General features: G+C 48.0%; 8 protein-coding genes across 8 annotated transcripts; 4 read left to right on the plus strand and 4 right to left on the minus strand.

Moving 5' to 3' along the window:
- Positions 1 to 1,103: 1,103 nt before the first annotated feature.
- BU24DRAFT_420536 (uncharacterized protein) lies at positions 1,104 to 2,069 on the minus strand. The gene is made up of 3 exons (XM_033527500.1): positions 1,968 to 2,069; positions 1,545 to 1,907; positions 1,104 to 1,488 (listed from the first exon to the last, which is right to left on the minus strand). The coding sequence occupies exons 1-3, from the start codon at positions 2,018 to 2,020 to the stop codon at positions 1,383 to 1,385; spliced, it is 522 nt and encodes a 173-aa protein (XP_033385840.1). The 5' UTR covers positions 2,021 to 2,069; the 3' UTR covers positions 1,104 to 1,382.
- Positions 2,070 to 2,762: 693 nt separating this feature from the next.
- On the minus strand, positions 2,763 to 3,387 carry BU24DRAFT_151876 (uncharacterized protein). Its single transcript, XM_033521272.1, has one exon. The coding sequence runs from the start codon at positions 3,132 to 3,134 to the stop codon at positions 2,796 to 2,798; it is 339 nt and encodes a 112-aa protein (XP_033385841.1). The 5' UTR covers positions 3,135 to 3,387; the 3' UTR covers positions 2,763 to 2,795.
- BU24DRAFT_407525 (uncharacterized protein) lies at positions 3,346 to 3,866 on the minus strand (the record flags this gene model as incomplete). Its single annotated transcript, XM_033525812.1, has 2 exons — positions 3,346 to 3,641; positions 3,704 to 3,866. 2 exons carry the CDS (start codon positions 3,864 to 3,866, stop codon positions 3,346 to 3,348), a joined length of 459 nt encoding a protein of 152 aa, XP_033385842.1.
- Positions 3,867 to 4,708: 842 nt separating this feature from the next.
- BU24DRAFT_388826 (NAD(P)-binding protein) lies at positions 4,709 to 6,112 on the plus strand. The gene is made up of 4 exons (XM_033525020.1): positions 4,709 to 5,312; positions 5,364 to 5,454; positions 5,504 to 5,858; positions 5,906 to 6,112. The coding sequence occupies exons 1-4, from the start codon at positions 4,869 to 4,871 to the stop codon at positions 6,081 to 6,083; spliced, it is 1,068 nt and encodes a 355-aa protein (XP_033385843.1). The 5' UTR covers positions 4,709 to 4,868; the 3' UTR covers positions 6,084 to 6,112.
- Positions 6,113 to 6,975: 863 nt separating this feature from the next.
- On the plus strand, positions 6,976 to 7,622 carry BU24DRAFT_478596 (uncharacterized protein). The gene has a single exon (XM_033533039.1). It carries the CDS (start codon positions 6,981 to 6,983, stop codon positions 7,242 to 7,244), a length of 264 nt encoding a protein of 87 aa, XP_033385844.1. The 5' UTR covers positions 6,976 to 6,980; the 3' UTR covers positions 7,245 to 7,622.
- A 2,440-nt stretch (positions 7,623 to 10,062) lies between these two features.
- BU24DRAFT_490661 (Clavaminate synthase-like protein) lies at positions 10,063 to 11,381 on the minus strand (the record flags this gene model as incomplete). Its single annotated transcript, XM_033533730.1, has 4 exons — positions 10,063 to 10,200; positions 10,263 to 10,510; positions 10,577 to 10,968; positions 11,029 to 11,381. 4 exons carry the CDS (start codon positions 11,379 to 11,381, stop codon positions 10,063 to 10,065), a joined length of 1,131 nt encoding a protein of 376 aa, XP_033385845.1.
- A 792-nt stretch (positions 11,382 to 12,173) lies between these two features.
- On the plus strand, positions 12,174 to 13,840 carry BU24DRAFT_490662 (MFS general substrate transporter). The gene is made up of 5 exons (XM_033533731.1): positions 12,174 to 12,414; positions 12,466 to 12,866; positions 12,915 to 13,068; positions 13,127 to 13,610; positions 13,660 to 13,840. The coding sequence occupies exons 1-5, from the start codon at positions 12,206 to 12,208 to the stop codon at positions 13,831 to 13,833; spliced, it is 1,422 nt and encodes a 473-aa protein (XP_033385846.1). The 5' UTR covers positions 12,174 to 12,205; the 3' UTR covers positions 13,834 to 13,840.
- A 1,252-nt stretch (positions 13,841 to 15,092) lies between these two features.
- On the plus strand, positions 15,093 to 16,851 carry BU24DRAFT_478608 (sugar transporter; the record flags this gene model as incomplete). Its single annotated transcript, XM_033533040.1, has 4 exons — positions 15,093 to 15,282; positions 15,352 to 16,363; positions 16,411 to 16,443; positions 16,494 to 16,851. 4 exons carry the CDS (start codon positions 15,093 to 15,095, stop codon positions 16,804 to 16,806), a joined length of 1,548 nt encoding a protein of 515 aa, XP_033385847.1. The 3' UTR covers positions 16,807 to 16,851.
- Between the last annotated feature and the right edge of the window lie 26 nt (positions 16,852 to 16,877).

The raw sequence follows: 16,877 nt of genomic DNA on the forward strand, positions 1-16,877 counted from the left end.
AGCACACATGTGTTATTCGGGTTCGATTTGGATCTACCGTGCAAAAGAGAGCCCTCCTTGAGAATGCGTTACTAGCGATAAAGTTGCGTGCATTAGCATTCCGTGCATTGTTTAGCTCAAATGTACCGCATCATCTGGTCGTGACTTAGTATGGTAGGCCCAAATGAGCGCACCTCTCGTCCAGTTAAATCAACAGAAGTAGGGTTTTGGCTTTAGACTTCGCGTCCAAATCTTCATTGTGAGCGACTTCTGGGGTTTATATGGAGACCCAGCAAACAGCGATAAGCCTGCTCAAGGCGAGCTTATTAACTTGTGGGCTGCGCGAACTGAGAAGCAACAGCTGCTCAATGCAATTGAAGCTGCTTCCAAGGTCCCTAGCCTATTCTGAACATTGAGTCGTCAGTCTTCACAATCACTCCACCATATTTCATTCAGCGGCGCCAAGTTTCCGAAGCCGTGACAGTAATTCAGCGCACAATCTCTGTGGCCGAACAGACCTACAAGACGCCCAAGATTCGGATCCACACTTTCAGTAATGGCGGCTCTAATACAGCCACCCAAGTCATTCGCGTATTCAAGGAGAAGACCGGCCAAAAGATCCCACTTCAAGTGGTATCATCTGCGATTCCGGACCTGCCAAGGGCGAATACTGGAAGTCGTACCGTAGCATTATACTGTCGCTGCCACAAACGTTCATAACTCCCATTGTGGGCCCTTTCATCGCGCACGCAATCCCTGTCGAATCTCGGAGTGGAGCGGCTTTGGGATTTTATCCTCTTTTTGAGGACCTCATCCGCAATACTTTGCTGAACGATGAGACTACGACACAGAGGGAAGGTGCACAAAGAAGGATCACACATGTGTGGAGCAAAACCGACAAGATGGTAGACTGGAAGGACGTGATCGAACACAGCGAGATTGCGCAAAGAAAGGGATGGCAGGCTAAGAGCGTCGAGTTCTTGCAGAGCGAGCACTGTGGACATCTAAGAGTTGATAGTGAAAAGTATGACCGGACTATTAAAGAGATGTGGTATAATTAAATACTTATACTAACTATTGTTTATTACGGGTATATGTATTGACGCAGGATGCTAGAGAGGTCTGAAACGTGTGTGTATCCACTACAAGGTGTATAGGAGCACTAGGATAGGTAACGCAAGGACAGGTCTCTATTCCTATAGGTCTTGTACAAAGGATACTTCAAAACTATCAAATCTACGTGTAGGGGTAGGTCTCGCTATAGTCTGTGCTGAGCATGTAGGAGTACAGACCCGAGTCGGATAGTTCTTGGGACGCGTACAAGGGTCAGTTCTCACATAGTCGATATGTAAGGATATTAGAGCTTTGATCCTTTCTCTCCTGCCCTCTGAAACGAGAGAAGACTAGGACGAAGCAAAGAGGCCAACTGTGCGATCAGCCTTCCCTTTTTGACCGACAATCTTCTTCGAAGGTACATTAGGCCCTAACTGAGGCTTGCTCCAGTCGACTCTGTGTTTTGCAGCAGGGTCAGTATCCATTGCATGTAAAATTGTGGTAAAACCTACGATTGAGTTCTGGCCCTGATAAAATCCTGAAACAGGTGTCTCTCTTTAATTCTCCATTCGTCTCCTCTCTTCTCGAAGTAATCAAAGTATCTTCCATTGACTTCTTGATCCATATCACCATCTTCTGTTGGCATTCTCCCCAGGGAAGTGAAATACGTCTCCACCTTGGCTTCGGTGGGTGAAACGAATTGTATCAGACTCTGGTGGATTTGATGCTGTCCTGGGCCGAGACGAGAGAGAAGAGGGGTGATGAATCCAACGAATTCTTCGATAGCCTTTGGTTCTCCGTAGTCGATGATACCTCCCGGCCATACGCTCTTCAACAAAAGTTCTCCATCAATTCTGTCAAGCCCTCGCGAGTACCTGAGGTAAAAGCTTGTTAGCAGACAAGAACAGTATCAAGAACCACTTAGAAGACTCAACAGGTTCAGGGCATTTCTGATCTTGTCAGAATCGCTGATTTCGGGCAAAGACATTTGTGAGTTGATGGCCTTGACGAAATGGCTAGGTGGAGATGGTGCAAAGTGGAGGAGAGAGAGAAAGTTGGATACAAAATCTACTAAATACGCGTCATTTTGCCAAACCCATATGGATTATGCACCCCTCGGGTCAACAAAAGGGAAAGTCACCGAGATCGCTGATAAATCAGCGACGTCATTGGGGGGTTAACGAGCGGAGGAACGTACTTTATGTTTGTACTCACTTCATAATTGCGCAATTGTATTGATCAACTTACCAACACTAGAGTGATACGCAGTAGCTAATTCTGCATACCAGGACAGCTTCCTTTTCTAAAATTACAGTCGTGTTGTCTTTCTGGTTTCCATTTTGCACATTGCAGCTAGTCGTGCCAGAACGCCGACCTCAGGTACCACAGCCCTGGTAGCATACCTGCGAGGTTTTACGTCCGTCCAGACTTCGTACACTCATGTCAAAGTGCAACCAGCATTTCAGAACAATGTTATACCAGCTGTGGCGGCCACGTGGCGCTGATCTTCGCGCTGTTGCCTCGTTCACTGGTACCTCTTTGATTTTGACTTTGACTTTAATTCCTACGCCCTTCCAGACCGTGTTGGTCTATGTGGGGATCTAGCGGTCTACTACTATTTGTCACGGTCGATGTTGATTGCTGGTACGGAGTACATGTGGAGGGTCTGCAGACACTGCACTAGGGTTCTGTTCTAGAGTGACACTCCTCTTGCTGCCGGCAGAGAGTCGAAATTACCTTTGCAGATCCCTGCACCTATACTTCTAATTTGTAGTCCTTGCATCCAGTCTCCCTATGTCCTTTACATATGAAATAGCCTCTCGTACGGTCTGCATGGTCGGCCGCCATTTCTCAATAGGTCCATCTAACTTCTCGGATGAGTATGCGCCACACATTCTGGTCACTGTGAGCTTTTCAAGTTCTTCTCGTTTCCGTCGTCGTTTTCTATGTGCATCCCATCTTGGGCACTCTAGCAGAAAGTGCTCGACCGTCTCTTTGTTACCGTACTCGCATAGTTCGCTGTCGACCTGCCCAATCTTGAACAGGTAAGCATTCAACCTGCAGTACCCTCCTCGTAGCTGGTTTAGTATTGCTGAATCCATTCGATTCAGTCCATCATAGAGTTTGCGGACATGCCGCCCCGGAAGTGCTGTCTAGCCCTCTCAGGTGTCTCGCCACATTTAAAGACAGGAAATGTGCATGCTTCAGGTCTTGGCAATATTTCTCCAACTTTCGGCTTTCTTTTAACGTGAATTTCTTGTTTGTCGGGATGCGCCCAATTCGGTGGCCGAGTGTGCTAAATCGTGTGCTATTTCATTGCCTAAGACACCTGAATGGCTCGGAACCCAGCTGAACTGGATTCTGAGCTGCTGTTGCCCTGCTATCTTGAGTAGACCATAGACTTGTCGTAGTGTTTCGGTTTTGTGCCTGCCTGGTCTTTGAAGAATGTGTAGTGCCCTCTCGCTGTCTGTCATGATATGGTAGGAGATCGGCCCATGTCGTATCCCATAGATCGAATCTTCGACAATGGTCCGCACGGCTAATCGGATTGCTTCGAGTTCGACCTGTGTCGGATCCGCATGTGGGCCCCAATCTATTGTGGGCAAGACCTAGAAGCTAAACAGCAGTAGAGGATAGACTCCCAAGCCAGCAAGGCCATATCCGACCGAACCGTCAGTGTAGAAAATTATCGAGTAGTGATCAGCGGCCACCTTCTGCACCCATTCTTTTGCTTCGTCCTCACTCTGTATCAGGGGTTTTGGGCCTGCTTGCCACGGCGGCTTGACGAAGGCTGGGATGCTATCGATGTCCCGTTGGTCCATGACCCCGTACATCGTTGCTGTCACTTCTAGCGGTGACCGAAACCTTGCGGTTTGCTCCAGTCGTTCAATAAGGTGCCAGCTAACGTGATGTTGCGGCTTATATTGAAGGCGAAGCCAGTCTCTTCGTACTTGCTGGTGGAGCCTGTCGTGTGATAACTCCAGGCCCGCTTCGACCATCGCCGCAGCTATAGCCTGCTGGTTTGAACATTTCAGTGATGGCAACTGCTCCAATTTTCATAGCCCGGTTGATGCGACTCGGAAGCAATCGTCATCAAACACATCAGAGCCATTTCCGTCATCAGAAGACCCGGCAAAGTGAGTGTAGAGAGCTGGACCCAGGGGTTCGTTAGCGAAGCAAGCTGGCCAGCTCGCTCACGCAAGACGCCTTCGACAGCGTCAGGCAGATTGTGGATGCTGTCTGGCAGGGCATGCACTGCACTTTCAAGACTACCAGCCACGAATTGTTGAATCAACATATATTCAGCGTGACTAACTTTCTCTGTATAACCGCTATCAGTCACAGAATGCAAAACTCTAGATATGGCTGCTAGTAACGTGACGCAGGGCTATATTTTTGAGGTCTGCGGGCATGGTCTCGCGTTGAAAGCTGAGGTGAGGCTTCCTAACGTGTTGCTGTGATTTTTGGTCGATAGGGAAAAGTTAGGATTGGAGAGTTTCCTGGTAAATATTTACCTACTGTGTGCAAAAGTATGATTTGTAATCTCCTTCCTCAGTGCAACTTTGCAACCTTGGAACTCAATCTGCACTTTGCCCCTCACATGTTCGGCCGAACCAATCACCTTTCAGCGGCCACAAGTATTCCATTTTTTACGTCCGTTTCCGTCTAATCTATGTACCACAAATCGCACTCTTAGGTCCATAACATGGTGGTCCCAGACAAAATGTGACAAGAGTCGACAGGAAACGGATGATCTTATATAAAAGGCCTATCTCAACGTCTTGAAATCAAACAAGCCACTTCGAAGTACAAGCCTGATACGGTGCTTTCTCAACATGGCCTATCCTTCAACCTATTCTGCCTGGCGCCGTAGCGGCCTCAAAGGCTCTAAAGAGAGCCCTTTAACCATCAGCCGTTCTGACAATGAGGAACTTCCCTCGACTCTCGGCCCCAACGATGTCATCATCAGAATCCACGCCGTCTCCCTCAATTACCGCGAAATTGCCATGCTAAACGGCACTTACCCTGTAGATATCCAGGATAAAGGAATACCCTGCTCAGATGCCGCAGCTGAGGTGGTCGCCACTGGATCCGCGGTGTCGCGGTTTTCCTTTGGAGACCGCGTTTCCCCAAACACCAGTATAGGGAAGACATATGAGGGCGGGAATGATGGACATGGTGTTGGAGTGGGGACGAATTCACCGGGTGTGCTGAGAGAGTATGCGGTGTTCAATGAAGAGCATTTGGTTAAGCTGCCAAAGCATATGTCTTGGGAAGAGGTAAGTTATGCCCGAATGCTTGATCTTGGAAGTCTTTTTGACTCTGTAAAGGCCTCCACGCTCGCCTGTGCAGGCGTCACGGCGTGGAATTCGCTCAATGGACTCAGAAATGTTCCGCAAGGCGCATACGCCCTGCTTCAAGGTAAAGTCCACTAGTCAATTCGTGCAAGGTCTTTCCTCAAATCTTGCAGGTACCGGCGGCGTCAGCATGTTCTCGCTGATTTTGTGCTTGTCTGCTGGAATCCGGCCAATTATTACCTCCTCGTCGGATGAGAAAATCGCTGCGATCAAAAAACTTAGTCCGGAGATCCAAGGTCTGAACTACAAGTCTGTCGCTGATCAAGGAGCCGAGATCAAGCGCCTCACGAATGGAAGGGGTGTCCACTTTGTTGTCAACAATACTGGACCTGCATCTCTAATGGAAGATATCAGCTTCTTGTGCGAGAGGGGTGGTACAGTATCGCTGGTCGGCTTCTTGGCTGGCTTCGATGCTGATTGGGCGCCCGGTCGGATTATGGCTTTGATGCATAAGATGGCGACGCTGAAGCAGGTATCCTGTATCCCGTTTGCCTGAGTATCGCTAATGTTTTCAGGGGTATTGCCATGGGTACCCGAGACGACTTTGAGGAGATGAACCGCTATCTGGAAGAGAAAAAGGTCCATGTCGACTCGTTGTTAAACGATGAGCCATTCGCTTTCGCAAACGCGAAGAATGCCTATGAGCACCTAGAGTCTGGGAACTTCCATGGAAAGGTCATTATCAGAATATGAAAGATAAAGTACTTAATGGTATATTACACCTAGTGTCGCCTTATAAGGTATTGCTAAGAACGAGGTTTCGTGCTAGTCCCGGCAGATATGCCGCATTGGATTATACCTATAGAGGGTAGGCGCGTCGGGCTGGCCGCCTGCTAATGTTTATAGCTTATACAAGGTACAACTCGTGCATTTACAGCCTCTGATATGTTGTAGTAGAGCTGCTTAAGGTTAAAAGATACATGATACTAGCAGGTGGCCAGCTGCAGCGTTGAAGCTCCCATTTCTTGCAACTAATGCTGCAACTGCGGGACGTGGTACTGAGTCTAGCCCATGTCTCTTATGTGGAAAATTTACACAGGAAATCCTGTCAATCCCAGCTGCTGCACGTTGCAGTCTAGCCCTTCAGATCCCCCTTCTACTATCGCTAAGGCGGGTACTCAGGCAATTATATCAAGATACCCAGGTTTACTCACTAATTGCTTGCTTCCAGGTAGAAACGAGGGAAACGCCGGGCATCATCTCCTACCTGCCATGATATGGCTACCTGTTTTGCACGCTTTGCAGGAGCGCCATTCCCCGCAGGGTACTCCTCAATCATCTTCAACGACATTACGGCATCAGCAGCAGCCTATCCACAACTATACTTTGCCGATACGAACATCTTCCTGTAGCGCAGGAAGACTCGGATATCATTTCACTTCCCAATGACAGCCGTGTCTTGTCGTTCCTAGCGGCTCCTGTCCAGGGTTTCAGCTGCCCACATATTGCATCTAGCTCACGATACATTGGGGCGAATTTCGAAAGCATCTTAGGTTCAACGCCTGCAGGCAGCTTGAAACCCGCCCTAGGCTTTCGTATCTGCAGCTACCCGAGATGCCAATCTCCTTTCTCAGTCAGAATTGACACCGTATGAATGATGATAAAAGCTGCATTGCGTTGGCTAGATATCCACATACTCATGCTCCTCCTTGCCACCATCAGTCGCTCCAACATTTAGTACGGATCCTGCGAGCCCATACCATATATCAACACCCAAACCAGACATTACACTTGGGCTTGATCATAATGGCTTTGAGCTACATCAGCAACAGCGTCTCGTTTATCATCAGGCGTTTGGATCGATACTTAGTGACCCACATGCTGCTGAAATGGGTATACGGTTTCCATTCCTAATTGGAGAAGCGAAAGAATTGAGCCAGAATGGCAACTTGGTGAGTGCGCAGAATCAAGCTAGCGTTGCTGGAGCATCTATGCTTGCAATCTTGAACGACCTTCGCGACCAAGCCCAATGGAACACACACTTGGCGGCTGACAATAAGTCAGCTTTCAAAGAGATGCCAGTGCTTGTTTTTTTTTATCGTTACTGAAGGCGCAATACACGAAATGTGGGTACATTTTGAGTATCAAAGCGCTTATCACGCGCACTGCTCTCGATCATTTCGGGCAACTCATTTTCATGATACAAAGCAATTTGTTCTCTTCATTTCTCGAATTGTGGAGTGGGGTGCTGGGGCATATCGGGATGGCATCATGAAGAAGCTGGATCAGGTGCCACGCGTTTTGACGACTGAATAGCTGCTAGATTATGACAATTTATGATAGCGTCTACGTGTCTTTAATCCTTTTAGTGTCTGTAGAGTAAGGAAGTGGCTTATATACGAACTTTATTTTTATTTGACAAAGGTTTAGACAAGAAAGTTGGTTACTAAGAAGGTATCATTCCTGGGACCACTCCCTTACGTGCTGTTTAAAGCAGTCTCTAAGTGCATCCTGAGCCTCAGGTCCTGACCAAGAATTGTCGCATATCTTGCACCTTGTCTTTGTAGATTAGAATTCTATCACAAGTGTTGTGGAGAGAGAATTACCTTTCTAAAGTTGTATATATGTGATATAGGGGCCGATGCACAAAAGGCGATACATTTAGAAGTTTCGCACAGGAGGTAGTACGTCGCGCAAGAGAACGCTTGCCAGTAGCGGGGCAAAGCTACCGATGTGACCGGGGTGACTGAAGTGACTGAAGTAAAGCTGCTTAGGATCACCTGCGTGTGCGCTTGTTTGGCGCTCATATCCTTAGCGACTTGCGTAGCATGAGCCTAGGATATGAATTGCCCCACAACGGCCTTTGCAGGAGAGATTTACATGACATCAGAAATTGACTGAGCCCCGAAAGCAACAGCGGCGGGCCGCTTAAGCCAAATGTTTCCTTGTCTGAGCCCCCAAAGCTGCAGATTCAGTGCGTTTGGGCGGGAACTTGCGATTTACACAGGTTATAAGAGGCTATGCTGTAGTGCAACTCTGAGGCCGCTTCGCGCTTGATAGGTGAGCTTTCGGTGCTAATTCACATTGTAATCTCTTCGAAATGAAAAGTCCTAACTATTGATTTTCATGACAAAGCAATATTTTAGTGGAATATAAACAGCACACGTGTGTTAGTCGGGTTCGATTTACATTTGGTGTATCGTTGTTGTATGGCCCATTTTATGTATACTCATCTAGGTTACAATTTGAATCACGGCCAGCATTGCCTCCATCATATTTTACAAACCTCGACGCAATGTTATATCACTCTTGGGACATGACTTGGTACATAAAACGCTTTATAGGGATACTGGGTGCAAACTATCTAAAAAAAAAAAATAGGCAGATACTCCAGCAAAACTTACTCCTATCATGATACTTTCGGCAAGAGAAGAAGTAATAAAAGCATCCTGTATGGCCCTACAACTACGCCTCAATTGATGGTTCAATCCCCTATATATGAGGTCTTCTCACTTCCTCTTCTCCTCAGTAACCTACAAAAGCACAAAACAGTCAACGCTAGAAAGATCGACCCCACCAACGCCCCGATCACAACCCCAACGATAGTCCCAGCACCTAACCTTGCGGGTTGGGATTGCTTAGCATGGGATATCTCAGATATCCTCGGCCCGGGTGGTGTAGATGGCTCAGTCCACGGTGTCTCACAGTCTGGTACACATGTCTTTCCATCCTCTATGGCGTATTGTGCAAACACCGGGCTTGCGAACAATACATCATTGCTGGGATTGAAAGTTGCAGTGGCGTCTGAGCGTGTGCTCGAAGCAGACTCGACAACCGTGAGAGTCCAGGGCGGAGCGCCCGAGAAACCGAGTTTCGTAGCAACGCAGCTGAAATCAGATCGCGGCCTGTCCACGGAATCAGTCGTGGTTGGTTGGTAGGGAGTTTGAAAGGTGAAACTGTGGATTCTGGTTTTCTGTTAGAACGAAAGTAGACATGGATTTTCTAAGGTTGGACAGGCTTCCTTACTCTGGACAGCAGACTATGGATCGATAAGTCGTCCCAGCTGTGGTGTATTCTCCAATGGAAGCATCGGTGTATGACACTGGGCATTGCGAATTGGGATGCAATATCCGATCTGGAATGCAGTCTCCATCACCTTCAGCGCGGGGGTTGCCAAGATGGTAATAGCTGCACTCCGACTCTGGTCGTCCGCATTGGGCTGTGACTCTCCAAATGCTCGCTAGGCACCTGGAACTTGGTGTGAACTGTGGAATAGGTGGTACAGTTGTTCTAGCATCGTAAGAACTGGCTGAAATTATTGACATAGTAGAGCTTTAGTCTAAACACTTTCTTAGATCAGTCGTGAAAGTGGGACGAAGGCTTCCTATTGAAGCCCGATGTTCTCTTTGAAATGTTCCTCACAATCCTTCGGATCCTCCCAAGAGCGAATTTAACCGGTCCGTTCACATGTTCGATAACCAACCTATCGATATGAACACGACGAGGAACAATATAAATAGATGCTCATCCTGTGATCTCATATGCCTTTAATACCGTTGCGCAGATCCTCGTATCACGCAAGAAATCGAATAAAGTAGAGAACGCCACAGACCACTCATTCACTTTTTTGGACATGATTTAGTGTTCGTCGACGAGTGGTGCGGTAACAGGATTGATCTTTAGATGATTAAAAATCCATATTATTTCCTAACATTTTATTCACGACTCCAAATTAGGATGCATCCGTTGGTAAACCTTGGATTTTCTTACCCTCATTGAAATCTCCAATCCGCCCTTCTTGGTCCCATAATGCTGCCAGCACTGTCCTCTTTCCTATCCACGGGCGTCTTGAATGCATAACAGCACAGTTCTATCACAGTTAGTATACCAATTCCAAAGAAAAACCATGCGCAACTGAAGTTTACAACTTACATCAATCAGAACGATGTCGCCTCGCTCCCACTGAACGTCAACTTGCATTTCCTCGGCAATGTTAAGAGCCAGCTCTAGGAACTCTGTTTCGATGATAGTTCCGTCTCCGTATAGAGGTGGTGGATGATACGAGTCATCGTCTCCACGATATGGAGGTTGTGTGGCACCATGGTGACGAGCTCTTCCATAAGCGCTGGTCAGGTTGCCAAACCAGGTCGTCAGACCGGTCTCTGTATGCTTTCGGATAACTGAAGATGATGTCAACAGAGAAGTTCAAGTGGTTTGGTCGGTGCCAACAGAATAGGAGATCTTACTCGGGACAACATGCGTTACACTCAAGCTGCCATCGTCATGCCATTCAAAACGATTGCTGTGTCTCCGAACCTCAGCCTCTATTTTCGTTCGAATTGTCTCATCGTCATCGCCAGCCTCGACATGCTGTCCGTAGGCGGCAAAAATACTGGCGCCAGTATTTGATTTTACTTGTTCACGACCGTATCGATAGACGTATTTGACTCCCTTCTGCAGCAGATTCTGATAAAATTCTGGTGCTCGCTCTCGTAAAGCATTTGCAAGGCCGATGCTTGAGATGATGGGAGTGGCACCACCTGACTCTGGCAATTCTAGAGCGCAGAAGGTGAGCCATTCGGGATGTATTGTCGACCAACCATATTCATTGTGAGGCCAAATGGGCAGTTCTGGCGGCCTAAGTAGTTTATTATCAGTAAGGGTAATCCCAAAGCCATCTGTAACTTGTACAACGTACCCTTCATTTGCAGTCTTTACATTCGGTGCCAACACTGTCCGGATAGGTGGTCTCCCAACCTCTTCATGTGCGGCGAATCCAAAGGCATGAGCTACTTTGCTGTAGTCATCTGGAGTGTTGATAGGAAATCCTCGGAACAGCACAGCACCGCCATGCTTCCGAACAATCTCAAAGAGTTGGCCAGATCTTCGCAATTCAGCGATGGCCGAGATCGCTTCCTCTAATGAAGGCTTGAACCCCTCCTGAGTCTTGAGAGCCAAAGGGAAAGCATGATTTTCTGGGAATCCAAATGAAGCAGTTGGTTGCTGGCCCTCAAAGGTGAACTCTTCGAAATGTGGTAGTGCAGCAACCATGATTGTGCGTTGATTGTTTATGCAATTGATGTCTACAATTATGGTCAGATCTCTTGAAATCACAACACGAAGCACGGAAATGCATAGACTATAGGTATACACTCAACACAGCCGAATGACTCAAGTATTCTTTGATAGACAAATCAGTGCGTGTCAGATATCCTATCTATCGACGTTGGTGATTGGTTCGGCGTGATGCTGGCAGAGGCGCCGGAATCGGACGACATATTTTTTAACTTATTTCCGGATATGTGGTGCACAATTGTATGCGACATTCGAGTTCAAATGGCATCGCAATCCAAGGTTTCGATTGCGCGATTGGGATAGTGGAGACTATGCTGATACAAGCCTTTTCCTTTACTCGTGTAGGAAAGGCTGGCGGCTTCGGAACCTCGGAAATCGGGTCGGAACCCATTAGCGACGACTACCAAGACCCCTTGGGGCGCCAGCTTGATTGCCTGATATAATGTTTCCCGGAAAACATTATTGTAACCAGTCATTAGTGTCGTCGATTATGGACGTGTCAGCTACTCGCTATAATATTGACTCTTGGAAGACATGATTTAGTGTTCGCCAAAGAAAGACCTAGCTTTGCCGACATCTGCATCAGAGAATCATGGCGTTCGAGCACGCAATGAACAAGTTTTCAGGAGGTCTGAGTGGAGACATGGAACCAGCAACATGGTAGCCGGAATGTCAGAATATAAGGACCCACGTTAGTCTGCGCAGATCACATCCCCGACATCTCAGCAACGCTTATTGCATTTCTTCTTTTTGGTTCCCTTCTAAGGTGCCTTCTTTCCGAGCACCATTGAACGCACAGCATGGCGGACCAGATCAAACGTCTTGATGTTGGCGAGACAGAAGGTTCTTCAGATGGCGACAATGTCCTTCCCCAAGAGCGATACAACTGGCTTCGTGGTGTCTTCTTCCAGGCCACCGTCGTTGGATTATGTGCATTCGCGGCGCCTGGACTGTGGAATGCCATGAGCTCCGTTGGAGCAGGAGGTCAACAAACCCCATACTTGGTCATGTAGGTTACTGGTATCTATGTACTGTCAACATGACTAACGCGCTGAGATAGGGCCGGTAATGCCGTTCTGTTTTCCCTGATGACCTTCACTTGTCTGACGGGTTCGGTCCTTGCAAATCAGATCGGCTTGAAGTACCTTATGATCCTCGGTACCACTGGATACGTACTCTATTCTGCAGCTCTTTACCAAAACAACCGATATGGCACAGTTTGGTTCATTTATGTTGGTTCAGCAGCCTGCGGCATTACAGCCGGTTGGTTCTGGGCTGCCGAGGGTGCCATTATGCTGAGCTACCCACCACCTGAAAGCCGGGGGAAGTATCTAGCTTACTGGCTTGCATATCGGAACAGCGGTGCCATCCTTGGTGGAGCTATCAATTTGGGCTTCAATGCTAGTGGAAAGCGACTTGGAAAGCTGGACTGGAGAACCTATATTGTGTTTGTCGTTCTTCGTAAGTCAATTCTCGTGCTCTGCTGTTCTTGGCTAACATGAATGAAAGAATGCCTTGGTCCCGCAGTCGCGATGCTTCTTTCGCCACCCGAGAAGGTGCAAAGAAGGAATGGTACTAAAGTTAAACTCCTTCCACATGTACCTGCTGGTGAAGAGATCAGAGAGACGTTGAAGTTGATGCTGCGAAAGGAATTCTTTCTCCTGTAAGTTTAATAGACTGGAAGTGTCATCGTCTCAGAATGGCAATCTAATAACGTTCAGTGTGCCCTACTTCCTTTACGTCACCTGGTCTCTCCCATATATCGGATCATACATGACGACGTACTTCAGCGTCCGCTCCCGAGCACTTGCCTCCCTCGTAACAGCCCTCGCGCAAGTTCTCGCAACAGGAATCATGGGTACGTTCCTCGACTGGAAACGGCTTTCCCTCAACAAGCGAGCGATATTCGGTTTTCTCGGAATGATGACGATAAGCTGTGGAACGTGGGTCTGGGCTCTCGTCATCCAGCACAAATACCAACTCAATAAACCGGCACTAGACTGGGCGGACTCTGCATTCGGCGAGGGTTGGGCCTTGTATGTATTCCAGCAAGTGGAATTTGCCTTGACATATAACTACGGCTACTGGGTCTTGGGTTTCCTTGCAAAGCGCCCGGCGGAGGTTGTTCGGTATAGCTCTGTCGCTCGTGGTGTTGAGGCTGCAGGCCAATGCATTGCATCGGGTATCAGCTCCACAAAGAGCCCAGTATGTCTCCCTATTTCAGAATTGTTGAAGCTTGCTAACATAATCGAAGTTGATCATCTCTGCCGGACTGATTATGGCTTGGTGGGGTATTGCATTGATTCCTGGATTCCTCGTTGTGAGACAGATTGGCATCGAGCACGTGGGAGCCGAGGGCTATGTGCCAGAGCTGAAGTCAACCGATAGCAATGCGGATGAACAATCCCAGACTGGAACGAAAGTATAACAACGCCCTTTTCAATGGTTCCACGGATAAACAAAGATCTAGAAATAGGAAATAATTTCACAAGCAATCAAATTTGACTTGCAGATCGAATAAGAACTTCTTTCGTATCAGACTGTGCCGTCTCTCGAGTTGAAACAGAGTTATAGGAAGCGAATGGTGGACTTCATCCAGCGAAGGCGCGCAAGCGAAAGAGTGCAAAGACACCAAGATTCATCAAATGCAGGGCTTAAATTTGGCGTCTTGGCCGCCCTACATAAATCCAACGTCGATATGTATTGTTTATTTCGCATCGTTCATTCTTTCACAGACTACCATAATGCCTTTGTTAAAACTAATCTGGATCTCACGATAATAGGCATTCACGCATTCCCAGAAACCATGCGACGGATTTCACGCGTTTTGGAATGCGTAACGCGTCGCACCCGTAGCACTGGGCACCCAAGGTCTTGCGTTACCAACACTCGGCACGGTGGTATGGTCTACAGCTCCAATAGCCGATATGTACGTCCGATCTCTTTGAAGTTCGGGATATCTGTACTTATCCAGGCCAGGATGTTACAGATAGTATGCGGGAAAGCAATCGTAGATTAACCTGCATATCTAGCGGATGAATTGCCAGATATGGTACCGGGAGTGGTTTGTTCATTGCAGCCTCTGCAAAGGCGATTTATCCTTGGATTTGACGGCTCTGTCGATTGAAAGATTGTTTTCATGTAGTACCACGTTACTCATTCAAGATTTCCTTTGCCCCGCAGCTGTGGTCCAGGCACGTTCAATCAGTCTTAACCTGGGCGCGCAACTCTTCCAGATACCCATGTCTCACGCTTGAGTCAGGGTAAACACCATTTTCAAGTACGACTTGTCGAGGCAGTCTACGAAATAATGAGTCTCAATGTTAATCTAACTTTGGTGTCGGGAATGTGCCCGGATATTTCTTCATAACACCGGAACCATTACTTTCGCAACGATGAGTTTAAAGTGGTGGCTTTCACACATACACATCCCGTTCAAGCTGCCAGTACTGTCGCGCGGCACGAGGCCAGTCCGTGATCGTGTCAATCACATCCAGATTGGAGGCATTGCCGGGGTGCGATATCACCATCCCCGCTTCGACTGCCAGCAAGTTGCAGCTGATAAGAGCGATTTTACAGGCTGTTGCAGCTTTACACCGGCATAAGATGGCATGGGCGCGCACTTTTGATTTCTTCCCAAACATCTTGCTTTGGAAATAGAAACTACTACTCCTTACTACCAACGCCATGGCCAGCGAGGCCAAAGAATTCGACACGCCGATTGAGGTACGCAAGCTTTCCACGCAGCACGAAAATGCCGAAGAAGTGCGAGAAGCCATCGAAGTCGAACACACCCTCACATTCTGGCAAGCCGTGAAATTCTACCCAAAAGCTATAGGATGGTCTATGTACTTCAGCTTAGGGGTGATCATGTTGTGTAAGCTCCATAGACCGACCCCGCATCGTCTATTACGAATAACGCCGTTCTGATCTCCGCATGTTATAGCATTTGATCCCCAACTTCTTGGCAATCTCTACGCAATGCCTGCCTTTCAGAAAGATTTCGGCTACGTGTATGAGGGCGAATACATTATCTCCGCAGCTTGGCAGACAGGCCTTGGTATGGGTAATCCAATCGGACAGGTGCTGGGTGCTTTGGCTGCTGGCTATCCTATGGAATGGTATGGCCGAAAGAAGACATTCAATGCCTGTGTGATTGCAGTCGCTGGCCTGGTTTTTATTCAGTTTTTCGCTAGGTCTTTGAAAGTGCTTCTTGCGGGGGAGCTACTTGCCGGCCTCGTGTTGGGCGCATTCGTCGTTATCGCGCCATCTTATGCCTCTGAGGTTACGCCTTTGGCCATGCGAAGTGTGTCCACGTCTTATGTCAACCTATGCTTTGTCACTGGCCAACTTTTGGGAAATGGGGTAACCGCTGCGACAAAAGACATTAATAGTCACTGGGCCTACTCCATTCCATTCGCACTCCAATGGGTCTGGATTCTCATTATCATTCCCGGCATGTTCTTTGCACCGGAAAGCCCATGGTGGCTAGCTCGGCAAGGCCGATTTGAGGAAGCAGAACACTCCCTACACCGACTTTCCAGCAAACACGTCAACGTCCGCGCAGTTCTCGCCCAGATCATCGAGACAGACAAACTTGAAACGCAAATGGAGGCTGGAAGTACCTACAGAGATGTCTTCCGCAAAGTCAATTGGCGCCGCACTGAGGTTGCAATTGGAGTGTACACAACGCAGGTTCTGTGCGGTTGCTATCTCATCAACTACGGCACTTACTTCTTCAATCTCGCTGGACTCAACGTTGGCCAGGCCTATAATATGGGCATTGGGTTCATGGCCGTGGGCTGGGTCAGCGTCATACTGTCTTGGTACTTGATGCAGAAGTTTGGCCGACGGCCGCTGTACAACCTAGGGCTCTTGATTTTGACGATTGATATGTTTCTGATTGGTATCCTCGACGTTGTCCCAGCGAAAGGGGCACTTTGGGGACAATCTGCATTGTGAGTCCCTACGGTATTAGCTTGCTATATAATCTAATTGGACCTAGGCTTCTATTCTGGAATTTCACATTTGACTGGAGGTAAGTTACAAAGACATTAGCAAGAAGACTCTTTTCTAACCGCCAACCAGCGTTGGACCCGTGGCCTACGCCATTTTCTGCGAAGTTTCCGCCACCCGCGTCCGCTCGAAAACAATCGCCGTAGCCACCGCGGTCCAAGCCACCGTGGGCATCATTATGACCGTCGCCATACCCTATCTTATCAACCCTGATGCCGCCAATCTTCGCGGAAAGCTTGGGTTCTTCTTCGGTGGACTCTCGGTGCCGTGCTTGGTATGGTGTCACTATAGGGTCCCGGAGATGAAGGATAGGACGTATGAAGAGCTTGACATCATGTTTGAGCGAAATGTGCCGACTAGAGAGTTTGCAAAGTATAAGATTTAAGGCTGGGGGCGCGATTCTATTTCCAAGCACTCAAATGAAATGTAGCATAATATGGCAGAGACTAAAGGCGC

Source organism: Aaosphaeria arxii, assembly GCF_010015735.1.
Source record: "Aaosphaeria arxii CBS 175.79 unplaced genomic scaffold BU24scaffold_3, whole genome shotgun sequence".
Taxonomy (NCBI): domain Eukaryota; kingdom Fungi; phylum Ascomycota; class Dothideomycetes; order Pleosporales; genus Aaosphaeria; species Aaosphaeria arxii.